Genomic DNA, 18,472 nt, shown 5'->3' on the forward strand with positions numbered 1-18,472 from the left:
AAAAGAGTTGATGTGGTCAGGGAAGTCAGAGAAGTATTCTTTGTTTAAGAGCATCAGTAAAGATATTTTTGCTACATGATATCTAACGGGGCGGGCGGGGGGGAGGCGGTGCATGTTAAACAATTAAGCCACTTTTTATTTCATGTAACGCAAAGTCTGGAGGTATTTTGATCAAGGTTGATTCAGAAGTTCAATGATGCCATTAAAGATGTAGGCTCTTTCTCTCTCTCTGCTCTCCCATCTTTTATTGGTGGCTAGGTTCTTTGACTTGTCCCCTCATGCTCTCACATAGTTGCATCCAAAGGCAGGAAAGGAGGCATTTCTCCTTGTGTATCCCTTTTTTTTCAGAAGCCTTTTTTTCCCAGAATGGATTTCAGATCCCCTTGATCTTGAGTATGTCCATGTGCTAGCTGCAAGAGCTGATGGGAAAGCAAGTATACTAAATTTTTTAGTTTCTATTGTAGGAGTCAGTCGGGCTCTGTCATTAAGCAATGGGGAGGTGGGAAATGCCTATAAGATACCTACAGTTTGTACCACAGGGAGTGACTTGTGATCTGAAGGGCCAAAAGGTTGACTAGATATCATTCCAGTAGGCAACAGCTTGTGAAAGGCTCTAAGCAAGGACAGAAAGAAAATCAGTGACTAGAGAGGAAGGTGAGGAAACAGACCATGTGGAGCCTGTCAGATCAAGTTAAGAGGCTTTGTCTTTATCCTGAGGACAATGGTAAGCCATTGGAGGGATTCATACAAGTGACATGATCATGTGTTCATTTCCAGAGTAGAATATAAATTGGAGGCCAGAATGAATGTGGTAACCCAGTAAGGGCCATTGTAGATCTCCAAGTACAAGTGGGAGTAAAATGATATAGTTTACTAATTATCGTAAGTAAAAATTTATTTTATCTATGTTTATTGTAGAATTATAACAATTATTTCTGGAAGCATTACTGTGAATGTAAGGAAAAGTTTATATCTGTAGCTGGGGAGAGATTGACTTTATTTACTGGAGGATTTTCCTCCAGTATTTTATAATTCATCTTTATCATAAAAAGTTCATAAGATACTAAAATTTATAAAAATGATAAGGAGGAAAAATAAGGCAGAGAGATGTATAGAAAATGTTGGGGTAGGGTTGAAATTTTGGAGGATTTATCCCAGAGAAATGAAAATTTATGTACACATAAAATGCTGTACATGATTGTTCATATCGCTTTTATTTGTAATAGCCCCAACTATGAAACCACCAAATGTTTTGCAATAGGTGAATGGTTAAACAAACTGTGGTACATTCACCAATATTGGTTTTCATTTTCTGGAGAATCTTGATTAATATATCATGAAATGCTACTCAGCAATAAAAAGAAATAAAATATTGATATGCGCAATAACTTGGATGGATCTCAAGCTCATAATGTTGAGTGATAAAAGCGAATCTCAAAAAGGCATATAGTGCATGAGTCCATCTATGTAACATTCTTGAAATGTCAAAATTATAAACACGGAAACAGAGTAATGGTGGCCACAGGTTAGGGGAGTGGGTGTTACCATGAAAGGGTTAGCACTGAGGAGATCTCTGCAGTGATGGAATAAACCTTTATCTTTATTGTGGTAGTGGTTTCATGAATTGACACACAAGCTAGAATGACATAGGACTATACAAACACTTTATATCAACGTCAAGTTCCTGGCTTTGATATTGTACTGGAGTTATTAAAGATGTACTCAATGGGAGAAACTGGGTGAAGAGTACATGACACCTCGCTGTACTATTTTTGTAACTTACTGTTAAATCTATAATTATTTCAAAATAAAGTTCTCAAGAAAATTTTGAGATCACTCCCTTGCCTTTCTTCATCTTTCTGTGCATATTCTTTCTCTTTGGTGTTAGGTACTATGGTGCTGAATCTTCTTTCCTCATTTTCCTTAAGCTTTCTTTTATTTGGTCATAATGCAGAATCGAGTCATTCCTCATCCTCCTGTTAATCCTATTCTTTTAATAAAGGTTATGTTTTAACGTGCTTAATTTTAAAAGCAGCCATTTCTCTCTTGAAAATCTCTATGAAAACAAACCCCACAAACCTACCTGCTTTTCATTTTATATAATCCACAGTTAATCTTAAAGTCAGTAGCCCACAATACAAACATGTTTCCAACACTTGTCTTGAAGATAATTTTTGTTTTATATGTATGGAGCATTAATAATATTCTTGGTGTCTGGATTATGATTACATATTCAGGAATTATAGGAAAAACAGTGATATGAAATATTATGTTCCATTAGTTTTTTCATATAAATCCACGCATCGAAAAAATAATCGTTTGCAGGCCATGTGTCCGGAGTTTCCGTTTGGAAAAAATGATCATTATAACTACAGAACATCAAACAGAATACAGCCCTTTCCTGAGGGCTTGCAAACTGAATCTGGCAACACTTTGGAAAAGTACTACTTTAGGTTCTCAAGAACCCAGAGAGCCTCTGGCTCTTCCATTGGGCTCAGCCTTAAATATTCTGAGTCCTTTGAAAAAAATTATGAGTTGCAGGTGTTTAAATTTTAAAGTTTCGCTTTTTTTTTTTTTTTTTTTGTCTTTTCATTAAATAACGAGTAAATAACCAATCCTAACAAGAAACAAAGATTACACTTTATGGGGGTAGTATTTACATTTAATGCAGTTCTGCATTTTTCTCCTATCCGCTTTCCTACTTATCTCTTTCACCCAAACCTTTCACCTCTTTTCTAAACTCCAATATTTAACAAAAGCCCAAATAAGCATAAAATAAACAACTCTCCCCCACCCCCAAATCCATTACGTTGCAGTTACACCAGCTTGAAAACGAAGAAAGTTTGTCCCTTGCGGTGATCCGTCCTGGTGTTTGCCTGCGGCAAGATGGCGGCGGTCTCAATGTCAGTGGCGCTGAGGCAAGCGTTGTGGGGGAGAAGGGCAGCGTCTGTAGCTGCCATTTCCGTTTCCAGGGTTCCGACCAGGTAACGCTATTGCAAGGTTTCTTCTTCGAGCTTTTCGGGTCTCTTCACTTTGGCGGAGGTCTCTGCTGGCTGGGTCCCGTAGAAGGCCTCTGTTGACCCTTTTCTCGGGAGAGGGCGGGCGAACTAGCGGCGATCTAGGGGCGCTGGCCAGGCGAGTCGGGTGTGAATGCGGAGAGGTGGGAGGTGGACGACCTCTGGTTCCTTGGAAGCTTTGCACAGTTGCTGTGGGAGAGGGTCTGTGGGGTGGGGTTGTATCTGGGGCGGCGAGCGGAGCCCTACCTAGCCCCCAGAGAAGGGGAGGAGTCTCACAGGTTTTGCGCCCCACTAACCGCACCCCTCTATTTTGCACCTGTTTGCCCGTCACTCCAGCCCTTACTTGTGGGATAAATTCGTCTTTGCTTAAGTAGTAGTTGATTAGGTTTTTGGACAGAAAGATCGTTTTATTCATCAGTCTGCTTGGGAGGAAAACTTGGTTAGAATTCAATGTTAGTAAAAATATCACTGCGAGTAATATTGGAAATTAATTTTTTAAAGGCTGGTGGTAATGCTGGGAGGTTTCCCACCCAGAATTTTATTAAAGCCTCACAATAATTCAGAAATTTTTGTTGTTATTGTTTTGCCTTGAAGCATTTTTGTGATGGTGATTTTTTCAACTGTATCATCTGATCCTCTATTACCCTATTTTCCCGACTTTATTAATAGTACTAACACGACAGCACACACACACACAAGCATTTTTATCTGCGAATGATTATGTTTTATCGCTATTTTCACAGCTTGTTTGTTTATAAATATAAACCAGGGTTTATATTTAGTGTCTAATGCGTGCTTTTGAGACGACACTAAATACTTAGAATAAAAATGGGAAGACTGGATGGACTGATGTGAATGGGGTAGGAATGGAAAATTAAAGAATAAAAATTATTTCTTTAAGGTAAAATACTCCATTGGTTGACTTCGGGCTTGAATAGAAGTGGCTCAGGTTAGTTCTCGTTCTAGATATCATGGAGATTAATTTTGCATTCCCAAATAATAATGTATTCACAGTTGCCCTAGAACTGAAAACAGATTTGAAGTGTCCACTGGTGCATGGCTAATCAAAACATGGCTGTATATAAGTCACAGCCATTTTGTCAGCAGTTAAAGTAGTTAAGATATTACATTTTGGAAACTTTGATGATAATTAGTACTACTTATTCAGATTTAAAGAGTTTTCTGTTTACAGGTGTGTTAGAAGAGATTTGAAAATAAAATTTAAAATCATGACTTTCGTTTTACACTTTAAAAAACTTAAAAGCCAAGGAAAACAAATTTAAACACAAGTCAAATGACACATTTGCTTTGCTTTCTGTACCACTTTTTTTCTGGAAGAGCTTATGCTGTTTATCTCTCTTTAAGGGAAATTTGTGGCCCTTCTCCCTTATCTATTCCTCGGTTTTCCTTGAAGTACTCTTTTCCTCTTACGATTTTAGAATAATGAGGATCTGAAAAGGTTGAGTGTGCAAAAAGAACTAATTAATGGGGAAATCTACATCTAAAAAGCATTTTATTGTAATATTTAGAAAACATTTGTAAATGATGTAACATTTCAGATCACTTGAGTAAAATGAGAGGGTTCAATCAGTAAGGCACTTGCTAAGGAGGGGAGTAGTGAAAAAAATTAAGTATTGGAGAAAAGGAACTATCAGAAGGAAAGAAGCAGTTAACGGCTACATTAATTTAAATGAACTTAACTATAATATATCAGTAAAAAAATAAAAAACTAGAAATCCAACAACATGTACACATAAGAGAAAAAAATATTTAAACAGCGTAGACTGTTCAGCTGAACTAGATACTTAGCTCATGCTCTAGAGTCTCAGTTTCTATGTGCTTCTCATTTCCCAGGACTGAAGAGGAGGGAAAACCTGATAAATGGCCTACATTTATCCTTACTTTCCATGACTTTCCTAAGGGATTTTCCAGGGTTAATTTAACTATTTAGGATATTCATATGAAAGCCAGATAAAATGTCATTCTATTTTAAAATAGCAGCACTTAGGACTCAGGACATTTGAAGCAGTGGTTTTTTTGTGTGGTGGTTTTCTTTAAACCTATTCACTTATACTCACCTAGCCCAGTTTCATCACTTCTCAGTATGGACCGAGTCTGGTGTGTACCTCAAACATAGCTCCGGGTCTGCAGCAGATGTTAATGACTTTAGTGGGAACTGAGTAGGTGGGACCTTTTTTTGAGGCCTATTTTGTACTCCAGTCTTGCTCTATTCTGTTGCTCTATTTCCTTTTTCACCATTAGGTAAGCCAGTATGAAATTATCAGTCTGCAGGAACCTCCAATAAGTAAGAGGCCCTACGGTTGACAAAGAGTTCTGTGTTTATTAAACCTTGATGAGAAACTGTCTCAGCTCAAATTTGAGAAACATTTAGGGCATTTAAAACCAATAGATTGGCTTCTACTTGAGATAAGCTGGGATAAACAAATTCTTCTCTGTAGGGCAGCTACTTTTGCTATCTTTGGAACATATCAAAGCCAAGTTTTGTGCACTTGAAATGTTTCTAAAATATCTTCTGAAAAGTTTTATTGTGTGGCTTATTTTCCTCATTAAAAAAAAACATAATTAGTTGGTCTTTTTCATCAGTAACAGTCATCTTTGATGAATTCTCCTTAGGAGAATTAAATATTTTAATACTAATAAATATTAGAATAGTATCTGGCACACATTTAGGTAAGTAAACCTTACCTAAATAAATGTTAATTTTATTATTGGTTTGAATAGCCTGAATATTTTTCTTTTCATTAGTCTTGGTGATAGATATGTGATAGATGGAATTATTGTTTAAAATATTTGCTTCCATTCCCAGTTAGAGGATCATAAATCACTACCCGATTGGCCAGTCAAATGTTTTAACTGGATATGGTAAGCATTGTCAAGCAGAAACTTTAAGAGCTGTCCCATGCTTTTTCATGGCCCTTTCCCTCTGCTGTGGGATGGACACATACTGGATCAGGTCTTTTCTTTTAGTATAGATCCTGGAATGTAGATAACATGGAGCAAGCAGAAGCTGATTCTTGTAGGTTGTATAAAATATGAAGAGACTAAGAAATAAACCTTTGCTGTAAATCACAAAGGTGTTTGGGTTGTTGGTTACCTCAGCATAGGAACCTATGCTGACTTTTTTACACATACACATTTGCAAATGACTAGGTATTAGCACCTAGACTGCTATATCAGGAGTGAGGTCACTTGCTTTTGAATGGATGGAAAAAAATTTTATTTTTGTGTACTTCATGGCACTTAGTGCAATGGCTCACACATAACAAGTAAATGCTTACATAGATGAGTAAATACATTTTTAAAGATGTGTGATTGTAAGGAAAAGCAGAAAGCCATAAGCAGTATTTCTAGTAATAGCCAGATCAGTGAAAGCCAAGTAGACACTAACCTACATAAATATCTACAACACATACTCTTTCCTAATTATTTGCAATAGTTTGAGTTTAGGATATTCACCTAAAACTGCCTCTGGATTAAAGTTGTCTTATAAATTGATTTTTTTTTTTTAATACTCATACATTTTCTTGACAAGTCTCCTGACTACTGTATTCAGATTAAAAGAGGTGGAAATGAATTTATTTGGGAAAGGGTACTCATGGAACATGAGAGCTTTTTTGGAATAATAGTGACTAAATGTGATCATGAGACTTGTTCTCTGCAAGCTACTTTACACGAAGTTTTTAAAAGTTAGTAATACATGGGACTTAATGGAGAAAGCGGGAGCAACCTAGTTCTTGTGTAATATATGTTGGAAGAAGTCTTTGTTTTGGTATGGGGTTAATACAGAATAAAACAATTTTAAATGGAAAAGCTTCTACAAATAATATCCCTTGGTGAAAGTTGAGAATCATTTTTATGGCTTTTATTCTGAGCACAAATTAATAATAATGCTAATATTTATTTCTCACTTACTGTGTATTGGCCACTGTGCCAAGGACTTTATCTACATTATCTTATGTATTTCTCATAGCAATCCTGTGAATTCAGGTGTTCCTAGTCTCTTCATTTTTTCAGATGAGGAAACAAATACAGGTGAAGAAACAGATTTTTTCAGTTTACTGTCGTACCTTGTTTTATTGCGTGTGGCTTTATCGTCCTTCACAGATGTGTTGTTTTTACAAATTTAAGGCAAGGCTCTCTACCAGAAAAAAAAGATTATAGCTCTCTTTATTGTGGTGGTCTGGAATGGAACCTGCAGCATCTCCGAGGTATGCCTACCAGTACATTACTAGTCTGATTTAGCAGTCTAAAGGAATATGTTGACTTTTGCAGTGAGAAATAGTGTCTGATAGTAAATTAAAATCTCAGTATCTTTTTTCTTTTCCTTTTAGTAGGTCATGTTCTTTATTTGAGAGACTATATAATGCTCTTTACTTTCACTCCACTGGTCCTTTTGTACAGTGAGAATCTCTCCAATTGAGAAATTAGAGTTTTTGTTTGCTTGTTTGTTTTTTAGTAAGAATTTCTTCCCTAAATTTCGTAATAATTTTTGGTGAGAGACTTTCTATAACTGACTTGATATTTTTTTTATATACTTTCTTACCCTCTTAAAAAAGATACATGTAATGTATGCATTAACAAGGTATAGTGAACATATTTTTTTGTTTTCTTAACTCCAATGATCATTAGGAAAAAGTTATTGCATTCTGCCGCCTTTAAAAACTATCAGGTGTCTCTTATGCTTTCTGAGTTCTTGTGTCTGCTATTTAATAGTGTTTTTGTATCCTTCCTTGACTGGTCTGCTTCCCTTTAGCAGTTTCCCTACCCCTTTTCATTTATCATGAGTTTGAACACCAAGTAAGTAAACCTATTAGAATTTTATATAAAATAAAGTAGGGTTATAAAACTCTGATGATGGCTGAAATATACTTTGTTGTAAATACAGCTTTGGTATTTATTAAGGTTGATAGATAATTACATATAATACGTGAGCTCTTAATATAACTTTTCTTTTTTAGTTTTCAGTGTCCAGCATTCTGATGGAACTTTTATTGTACCTGAATTAAGCAGTGGCCACTTTCTTCATTACGATTTTCATCTAAATATTTGGATGTTTTAGCAAACTGTTCTAAGTCTTTTGTCCTTTAATGACATGAGAGCAATTCAGAACTTCTATTTCAAATTCTCCTTCTGTTCTCTGTTATTATTTTGATAGGTGAATACAACCTTAGGTTCTTTACAGCTAGTTAATTGCTCAAATGTGACCTTTTCTTCCTACCTTTACTCACTAGACTTAAGTTTTTCTTTGTGGGATGGATCATGCTCCAGCCAGTTCAGTGGTTTTTAAATCTTTGCTGTGCATCAAAATCACCTGTTGTGTGCATAAAAATTCAGATGCCTTGGCCCCAATAAATATTGGTTCAGTAAGTTTAGGTTGAAACTTAGTTTTATGTTGATTCTGATGGGAAGGTAGGACTGTTAAGTACTTCAAAATGAATTTTTCCTTGGGGCAAGGGTGAAGATTTCCAGAAACAAACAAAATATCCCTCAATTTTTTCATATTTTCCTAATGTAAATTAAGTTTTATGTTTTTCACCCATGCACTTTATAGAGGCTTTTTCTTGGAGAAACTTTCCTTTGAGGCAAAGCAGGCATTTTGATAATTTTGGAGAAAGCAGGCCATGTTACTCACTCTCTGGAGACTCTTGTTCTTCCTTTTGGAAGGGCTCAGGTTTAATATAGCGCAGCTGTTGAACTCTCTGCCCTTCAAAGTTTTAAGAAGAAAGTGTTTTATCCTTTAAAATGGAAATGCCTTTTTTAGGGAGATTGTCTTTGGTGCATATAGTTCTCTAAGAAAGTTTCATGCTTTTCTAGAATTCTTTTGTTTTAGTGATTTCTTAGAATTGTTTCAGATGTTGAGAGCACCGTCTCAAAATAAAGATCTGGTTCCTTTTGTATTATATTTTGCTATATCCTTTACAAAACTAGATGAAGAGTTTATTTCTTTGTATTTTCTAGGACTTAAAAATATGTTCTTTCCTTTATTCAGCCACTCTATACATAAGTAAATGGACCTTGAATAGGGTTTACTAGACAAAAGATTCTGTTCTAGATGACTGTTTAGCAAGCCATATGCTTCTCCTAAAAATGTCATTCTGTCTTGATGAGCTTTAAAGTGAATACAGATGTTTTGGCTCTTTTGAGGACTACCACTCTTTATGTGAAAAGATCACTTCTTTTTCAAAGGATTTCTTCAAAAATATAGAAATTTGCATGAAATTTATTTTTATACCTTTTGTCTTTTAAGTCTAATGAAATTAGATTTAGACATTAGTAATTTGAATTTAATTTTAATATCTTTAATACAAATGAGATAGAATTAAATGTCTCAATATGACTTTGTTAAGATGGTTAGTTTTTTTTTTTAATTTGGAATTTAAAGTACTTTATAATTATTTCTGTCCAATGAAAGGTGATATTTTGGCAGGAAGGGATATCTTTTTTGATGTTCAGGGCCTTTTACTTTGGTAAGTTACCTCTATGACTATGATCATAGTCATAATGTTTGAGTTGGAGGAAAACTCTAGGATCATCCTGTTTGACCCTTATTTTAATGCAAGATTCTCTAGAACTTCCTGCTTCTTGATTGTCTAGAAGTTGAGAAATATATGGTTAATATCTGGTAGCCCCAGAAAACCCTCTATACTTTTAGACTCATTGGCAAATGATGTTTCTTTTTAGTTCTATATACAAAAATCCTGACCCCTGTATACATATCAGCTCTTTAGACAATTGAAGACATTTGTCATCACTCATTCTCCCTCCCAAGTTTGTGTTTCAGGCTTACCATGTCTAGTTTGTTTACTCTTTTTTAATGACCATATTTCTCAATGTTTGACTACCTGTTGGTAGTCCTTAGAATGTATTCCATTTTGCCAGTATCTTTCTTTGAACTATATATTATTTTCTTATTGTTGAACTTTGAGAGTTCTTAAAATATTCTGAATACAAGTCCTTTATCACGTATTTGGTTTGCAAATATTTTCTCCCAATCCGTTTTTTTCTTTCCATTCTTTTAACAGTACCTTTCACAGAGTAAAAGTTTTTAATTTTGATAAAAGTTCAGCTTACCACTTTTTTTCTTTTATGGGTTGTACTTTTGTACTCTTTGCCTAACCTTAGACCATGAAGATTTTTTCCTATATTTTATTCTTGAAGTTTTGATGTGTTATGTTTTACATTCAGATCTATGATCCATTTAGAGTGAATTTTTATAAAAGGTGTGAAATTTACGTTAATTTTTTTTTTTTTTTGCGCCACCATTTATTGTAAAGACTATCCATTGAATTGCTTTTGCACCTTTTCCAACAATCATTTGGCTACATTTGTCTGGGTCTATTTTTGTATTTTCTGTTCTGTTCCATTGATGTAAATCCCTTGGCCAATACCACACAGTCTTGCTTTCTCTAGTTTTACAATAAATGTGTATTGTACTTCAGTCGCTGTGATTCTTCCAGTTTCCTTCTTTTTCAAAATTTTTTTAGCTGTTCTAATTCCTTTGCTTTTCTATCTAAATTTTAGAATCAACTTATCTATATCTATGAAAAATCCAGGTGGGACTTTGATTGGTATTGCTTGAAATATAGAGCTTAATTTGAAGAGAGTTGTCATTTTTACTATGTTGAGTCTTACAGTACATAAATATGCTATATGTCTCTTCAATTATTTATTGATTTCTTTCATCAGTGTTTCATGGTTTTGAATATACAGATCTTATATCTGTTTCATTAGATTTATGCCTAAGTATCTGCATTTTGGGGAGCCATGGTAAATAACATCGTTTAAAATTTTTAGTTTCTAATCGTACTGTATATAGAAATAGGATTGATTTTTGTGTTGACTTTGTATTGTGCAATCTTGCGACATTCATATGTTCTATAAATATTTTGTAGATTGGGATTTTTAAGTGGGTAATCATGCAGTCTTTGAATAAGGGCAATTTATTTCTTCTGTTCCAATCTTTACACCTTTTGTTTCTTTTTGGTTTCCAGAAGGATATTAAATAAGATTGGTAACATTCTTGCCATTTAACAGTCTTAGGGGAAAGTATTAAGTTTTGACCATTAAGTATCATGTTAGTAAAGGTTTTTGTTTGTTTTGTAGAAGTGCCTTTTATTAGATTGAGGAAGTTTTCTCCTAGTTTGCTAATAGTTTTTATCATGAATGGATGTTATATTTTGTCTAGTGCCTTTTCTGCATCAGTTGATAAGATTCTTGTGGTTTTTTCTTCAGATTGTTAATATGGTGAATTATATTGATTGATTTCAAATATTGAACCAGCCCTGCATTCTCAGGATAAACCGCACTTTGTTGTGTTAATTCTTTTTATATATTACCATATTTAATTTGCTAAGATTTTGTTGAGGATTTTTACAGCCATGTTTATGAAGGATATTGGTCTGTAATTTTCTTTTTTCATACTGTCTTCGTATAGATTTGGTATTGTGGTAATACTGGACTCATAAAATGAGCTAAAAGTGTTTCCTCATCATCTGTTTTCTTTTGAGTTGCTTTAGTTTCATCCCCAAATTTAGATGTTATATTTTGTTTTCATTTGGTTCAAAATATTTTCTTATTTCCCTTAAGACTTCCTCTTTGGTGCATGGATTATTTAGAGATGTTTTAATTTCCAAGGATTTGGAGATTTCTCTATCTTTCCATTATTGATTTCTAGTTTAATTCCATTATGTTATGAAAAACTCAATTCCCGGGGTTTTCTCTTTACAGTTTCCATCCAGAAACCAGTGGCTCTTTTTACCTTGCTCTGTAGTGCAGTCCTACAATTGGACTTGCATCGGTGACTAAAGGATAGAAGGACAGAAAGAAGAAAAAAACAAAAAAAAAGCAGTAGGTATTGGTCCTACCTTCTTAGAATCACAATGAATGGAAAAAGGTTTCCTTCCCTCAGAGTTTTCACTCTAGCAGGTTTCCATGTGGCCACAGGATTGCCTATGGCTGGTGCATGGTGCATGAGAGAACAGAGAAAAGAGGGGGAAAAAAAATGCAATTTCTACTCTTGTCCATTTCTACTAGTCCCCTTTCTAGCTCCTTCAGACAGAGTGCTTCTCCTGGAGAAAGGCTTACTTGTGGATTTCCTGCTGCTTTAAGTTCATGCAGGGGATACTGGAGGGAAAAATTCTGGTAAATTCATTGCTGGTTGAGTGGTACTTTGAATTCTGGTGATCTTCCCTGATCTGCCCATTTGCTTTTCAGAGTCTTCAAATAGCTTTTCCATACATCTTGTCCAGAGTTTATGGTTGCATTCAGTCAGAGAGACAGGATAGAATATGCTTACTACATCTTAACAGGACCAGCCATTCTATGATGAATTATTTTTAAAGCTAAATTCTAATATGTCTTGCATTTTAGCACATCTGAATAGATTTAAAAGATTCAAAGATGATTCAAAAAAGGTCTTCATACGATCAGATTCTAAACCATTGATTCTCAACTGTGGTGGGAGGAAGGGAGTAGTTAACATCCCAGAATCGTAGAAATGGGGCAGAGGAAGGATTTCAAAATACATATGCCCTCAGTTGAAGATCATGGCATTTAATAAAAGATGGATGTTTGTTGCACATGTAAGTGGGTACAAAAATATATCAAGTCACTGGTTTAGACCATCAGCCAATAAATCTTAACTACTTTGAAAGGGTGTGGGAGTCAGAGATTTATTTTGAGGCACTGATGGAAGTTTTGGTGACTCCTCTCTAGAAATAGTTGCACTCATATATATAAAATCAGTGTTACATTTCTAGAGGATTCATGGATCCCAGACTTTGTAGCCCTTCCCTAGAGAATTTTAGGTCTTATACAATATTTTGTTTATACTAGCTCTTGTGTCGAATCTTTTAGTTACAAGTGACAGAAACCTAGAAACTCAAATGACTGCATTAGGCAACAAGAAGGAATTGGTTTATGTTACCAAACAATGGAAAGAGCAAGAGTACAGCTAACCAGTCTCAGGGACCAGAGCAAGGAAGCTACCAGGCTCTTTCTAATTTGTCTCTGACATTCTCTGACAGCTACTACTTCAGATTGTTATTTCCTGTGTGGCAGCAATCATAGCTGATGGAAGTTTTTTCCGGCTTATATCTCATAGGTTTATCACTAGGAGGTTACTGGAAATCCCCTTCTTTGGTACCAAGTTAAAAAAAAAAATTGGAAATACTCAATTGAGTCAGATTAAACAGACTAAGGGTTTACTATTATATAGTCATTATTTGTAATGCTAATTATACTGCTATATCATATGTATGTAGATCATAGGAACCCTGGAAGTCAGATATAATGAAAGATGAGCTCCCTGAACAAAAATTAAGAACAGGAATACTTTATATTTAGATATCTTTAGGGAACAAATAACGTTGATATATATTATGTAGGCTGACTTTTTTTCCTAATGAACTTTAAGAGTTTACTTGATAAAGGTGTGTTCACTCATTCAACAAATACTTGTATTTCTTTTTTCTTTTCTAGTCCCAAAAGACTGCATTTCTACAGACTTTACTAGGAGGTATGTCCTCAGAACATCTGCTTTGAGGATGAATGTGTAGGGTAGAAGTAGTCAAGCAAAGGATCATTTCTCAGGATTTTGTGGACAGGCATTGTCTTAGATTGGCATGTGGGTATAGGTGATTTATTTGAGAGTTGACTTAGGAATTAGAAGTGAGGAGCCTGGGAGTGAAATAGGGAAGGAAGAGGAAACAATATTGAGATTGCTGCTGTGAGCCATAGAGGTTCAGTTCTACTGGAACTCCCTAAGAAGCATGCAGAATACCTTTCAGTAATGTCCATTTGGAAGATGGAAGGCTTGAACATTTATCTACTGGTTCTTATTCCCCTTTGGTTAATGAAGGTGTTAACTCTCCTGTGCTTTGCGCTATACCTGTGCTCCTAAAGACCCTGAGGCATAATAGGTTTACTTGAGGTAGGATGCAGGAGGATGAGCTCCTATAGCTGTGGCTGAAATGACAGATGGGCCAAGAGAATATGATGTACCAAAGGTGTCGATTACAGGCTTCCTTAAAACTCAAAAGTCTCTGTAACCTATTTTGGAGGGATGGTGCTAATCATAAGAATTCTAATGTATCATTTATTCAGCAATTGGGCACTGAAGTAGTTGCTTTATGTATGTTATTTCATCTCATGAAAGTGAATGATCTCATTTTAGATAGTCTATTGACAATTATAGTTTAACCCATTCTTTGGGTTGTAATTAACTCATATTTACTGGAATTTGCTTTATTCATCAATATTCTGAAAGCCATGACAAAGGATTGGGAAACTGACATCTTAAAACTCCCTTATCTGTAAATAGTAATAGAAGTACTCCAGGGAAGAGATAGTTTCTTCCGTACAATTCAGCCTTTAAAGAATTCACGATAGCAGAATACTCCCATACTATGTACCAGGTAGTTGACCAAGGACTGTGTATAATATCCCAACAAACAAAGATCAGCCTACAGAATTTTCTTTGAGAATGTAACAGATAAAGCTAGTGGCCTGGATGATCTCATTATTTGGATGAGCATATATTTTCTCTTCACTGATACTGCCTAAAGTATTCAACATAGAGACTTTTGTTTATAGTTGCCTTTTAGGCTCTTGCCCCTGTCTCATTGTCATCTCTGATAACTATGGTGGCAGCCTTGTCTTCCATCTTATCAGTGTGCTTTAGCGTACCATTTCAGTTCCTAGTTAGCAGTGGGATGGATACAACATGCATCTGAGGTTATTTCACAAATTTCAGTTTCCTCTTCCCTTAGTTGAGACTTAAAGCATCGTTATTCTGTTGCTGATGAAGTTCATGGTTTAAGTATATCTTAGTTACTGTTTGTAAGTGGCCCCTAATTAGGGCCTAAGTTTTAATTTTGGGCTCAAATTTAATCTTTTGGCTTTGAGTTCAAACTGTTGATATGGCCAGCTCCCTTAATAATCTCTTGCTACTGTCCTTGACTCTGGCTTTGGCAAAAACTGCTTTCCAGAGATTTTTTTTTATTAAGTCTTGATAGTAGCCATGCCGCCAGGCTGTATTAGCTTTCTCATACTTGAGCTACTCTATTGGAGTTAGGAGCACACGTTTTGCTAAGTCAGCTGTACCAGAATTTGAGTCCTAGCTCTGTGCCTAATTTGTGTCTGTTTTCTATTCCATAAAATGGACATAATTCTGTTTCATAAAGTCTATAAAGTATTTAGGGCAGTGCCTGACATATGCTAAGTGCCAAATAAATTTTAACATCAGCAGCATCGTCATTATTCTTTTGTGGCTTCTTTTTCTCTCTTCCTTTGTTATTTCACCCCTCCTTTTTTTTCCCTTTTCATAAACCTTTCCTAGATTCTACTTCCTCTTTCTGTATTATCAGAATATCTTGGATCTTGTCTTTTTATTAACAGTATTTTATTCATGAGTCTATAAAATAATTATCTGCACTTGGCTTTTTCCAGATTGTGACCTCCTACGCACTCCTCAGCTCAATGTGTTTTATTTTTGGCATCTGTCATTCCACTGAAATAGCTTTCATCAAGGTTGACAGTGACCCTGTTGCTAAATGAATAGACTCTTCGCAGTTCTTATCTTATGTGACCTTTGCAGTCTAAAAAGATGACCTTCTCATTCTTGAAAGATTCTTCCTTTGACTTCCTAGTTTGCATCTCCTCCTTCTCAGTTCCCTTTGAATGCCCATCATCTTTTGCCCATTCCTTGAACTATAACGACAAAATGAATTTGTGTGGATTCACCATCTAATTTAAGAACTAGAGAATTTCCAATACCTTTATTTTTTTGCATACTCTGGTAGGCTGAATAAACCCCCGCCCCCAGTTATGTTCATCTTAATCCTCAGAACCTGTGAACATTACCTTAGATGGCAAAAGGGTCGTTGCAGATAGGATTAAATCGAGGATCTTGAGATGGGAGATTATCTTGGTGGGCACAATGATGTAATCACAGTGGTTCTTATAAGAAAGATACAAGAGGAATCAGAAGGAAATGTCACCATGGGAGCAGAGACTGGAGTGATGTGACCACATGCTCATGAATGCCATCAGCCTCTAAAAGTTGGAAAGGACAAGAAACAGATAGATTTTCCCTTGGAGACTTCAGAAGGATCCAGCCTTTCTGACACCTTGATATTAGCCCTATGAGATTCATTTTGGATTTATGACCTCCAGTACTGTAAGAGAATAAATTATGTTTTAATCTACCAACTTTTTGGTGATTTGTTACAGCAGTAGTAGGAAACTAATACACTTTCTTTGTATCTCATCTACTATGACTTCAGTTACCATCTGTTTTTTCTAAAGCCTAAATATATGTAGTTTATTTGCATTGTGCACTCATTTCACTCAAAGTCAGCACATATACATGGCAACTAAAAAAGAGTAGAAAGTATTTAAAAACATTTAAAAATTCAAGTTAATTCTAGTGATCATTTAGAACCCAACCAAAGAAATGGCTTTTTATTCCAGTGCTAGAGGACTGGCTTATTAAGAGATCCCATGTGTGTCTCCACTGGGGAATCGGGGCTTCTAAAGGATTTCCAAAGATAATTTTACTATTTGCAGTTCTTGCCTAATACACTGACTTTAGGACCTACTCTCCATATAAGATGTGTCTCTGCATCTTCTTCTTGACTTCTAGGCCCCTAGAGCTAACAGGACTTCTCTTCTTGGATTTTCCAGAGGCATCTCAATCACAGCATATCTGAAACAATTTGATGATGATCATCTTCACCACTCGTTTTCCCTCTTAATTACTGTCACCAACACCTAGCCAGTTAACTGAGCCAGAAACCTATGCATCTTTTTTGTCTCCTTCCTCTTAGGCTTTCTGTCAATTAGCCATTCAATTCTAGTACTCATTTTCCTAACCCCCCATTCAGTTTCCATCCTTATGCAACTATCCTTGCTGCCAACCCAGCTTTCTAACTGGTCTCCATGTCATTAATCTTAGTTTGTTCTCTACACAGGGGTCCCCAACCCCCAGGGCATGGATTGGTCCGTGGCCTGTTAGGAACCAGGCCACACAGCAGGAGATGAGCAAGGGAAGCTTCATCTATGTTTGCAGCCGTTCCCCAGTGCCAGCATCATTACCTCAGCTCCACCTCTGATCATCAGGCAAAGAATTCTCATAGGAGCTTCAGTCCTTGATGTTAAAAAGGTTGGGGACTGCTGGCCTGTAGGATAAAGTCTTAACTTCTCAGCATGCCACATAGTCAGTCCTTCATATTCCCTGATTACATCTTTTATTCATTCCTTGGCATTCGTCCTTCTGGCCCAGTCTCCAGCCATACACAAACTATATTTTAGTGATCCTGAACTACTTTGCGCTTGTATGCTTGCTCTCTTTTGTAATTAAGGTTCTTTTTGCATAGATTATTTCTTCTGCTTTCTCCGTCTTCCCTACCCCTACACCACCTCAACACCTTTGCCTATTAAAGTTCTACTCATCCTTCAGGTGAAACTTTAAGAATCATTTTCTCTAAGGAGCATTTTTTGAATTCACAAGCTTAGTTTTGTGATCTAAGAGCCCCCTGTTCTTACCTCTTACCTCTTTTGAGTAATTATGCTTTATTGTGATTGCCTGTTTCCTTGTCTGTGTTTCCCACAAGACTTAAGGTCTCAGAGCAGGAACTGTTTCTTCTTTACCTCTGCATTTTCATAGCATAACACAATGATTAACCTGTAATTGATACTCAGTAAACATCTGTGCTCATTTGATTATGGAATAGTATAAAAATTTTAAAAATATTTCACAGCAGCATCTCCTTAAGCAGAATAGCATTTTAGATATTTGTTTTCCTTATAACTACGTGGGTTTTAAATGTAACTGTCATGGACCATGACGTTATAGATTACTGAAAAATGATGACTTTTATAGTTTTATGATGCATCCTGCTTCTTCCTTATATTGAATAATAGTATTACAGACTTTTATCTTATGGCAGTATTTATTAAAATGTATACGTGTAATTCTGTCACATGGCTTTTTGTGTGATTTAAGTTTTTACTAACACTCCAAAATTTTTCATCAAAGAAATGGAAAAGATGGAAATGTATTGCAAATTTAAATAATTGCCAATAGTAAAATAAATTTTTTTCCATAATAGCTGTGTAGCTATTATACTACAGATTGGAATGGAAGAGTGCTCGATATACAGAATAAACCCTGACATTTGAGATTGAGAATTACATATTCTACTGTTACAGTCTATATTAAATAAACCACATAATTTTACTTAAATTTGTTCAGTTTTATTTATTTAGAAATAAAAACAAAATGGAATGTTAGAGTTTAAGACATATGGAATATTGTAGATATTGTTAAATTTTATCAATTCATTTAATTTGCTGGAAGGGAGTTGGGGAAAGGCAAAAAAAGCATTGTGGAAAGATAAGCAATTTTTGAGAAAATAAAGAATTCATGACTTTTC

The 18,472-nt window shown here is 35.5% G+C and overlaps 1 protein-coding gene across 1 annotated transcript in view; it reads left to right on the forward strand.

The window, feature by feature from the left end:
* Positions 1–2,838: 2,838 nt before the first annotated feature.
* The window catches only part of NDUFS4 (NADH:ubiquinone oxidoreductase subunit S4), an 88,215-nt gene continuing 72,581 nt past the window's right edge, over positions 2,839–18,472 (forward strand). Inside the window, exon 1 of the mRNA XM_006912452.3 lies at positions 2,839–2,984. Coding sequence (XP_006912514.1) covers positions 2,887–2,984 — 98 coding nt within the window. The 5' untranslated portion in view covers positions 2,839–2,886. The remainder of the gene's footprint in view (positions 2,985–18,472) is intronic.

Source organism: Pteropus alecto, unplaced genomic scaffold (genome assembly GCF_000325575.1).
Source record: "Pteropus alecto unplaced genomic scaffold, ASM32557v1 scaffold73, whole genome shotgun sequence".
NCBI classification, from domain to species: domain Eukaryota; kingdom Metazoa; phylum Chordata; class Mammalia; order Chiroptera; family Pteropodidae; genus Pteropus; species Pteropus alecto.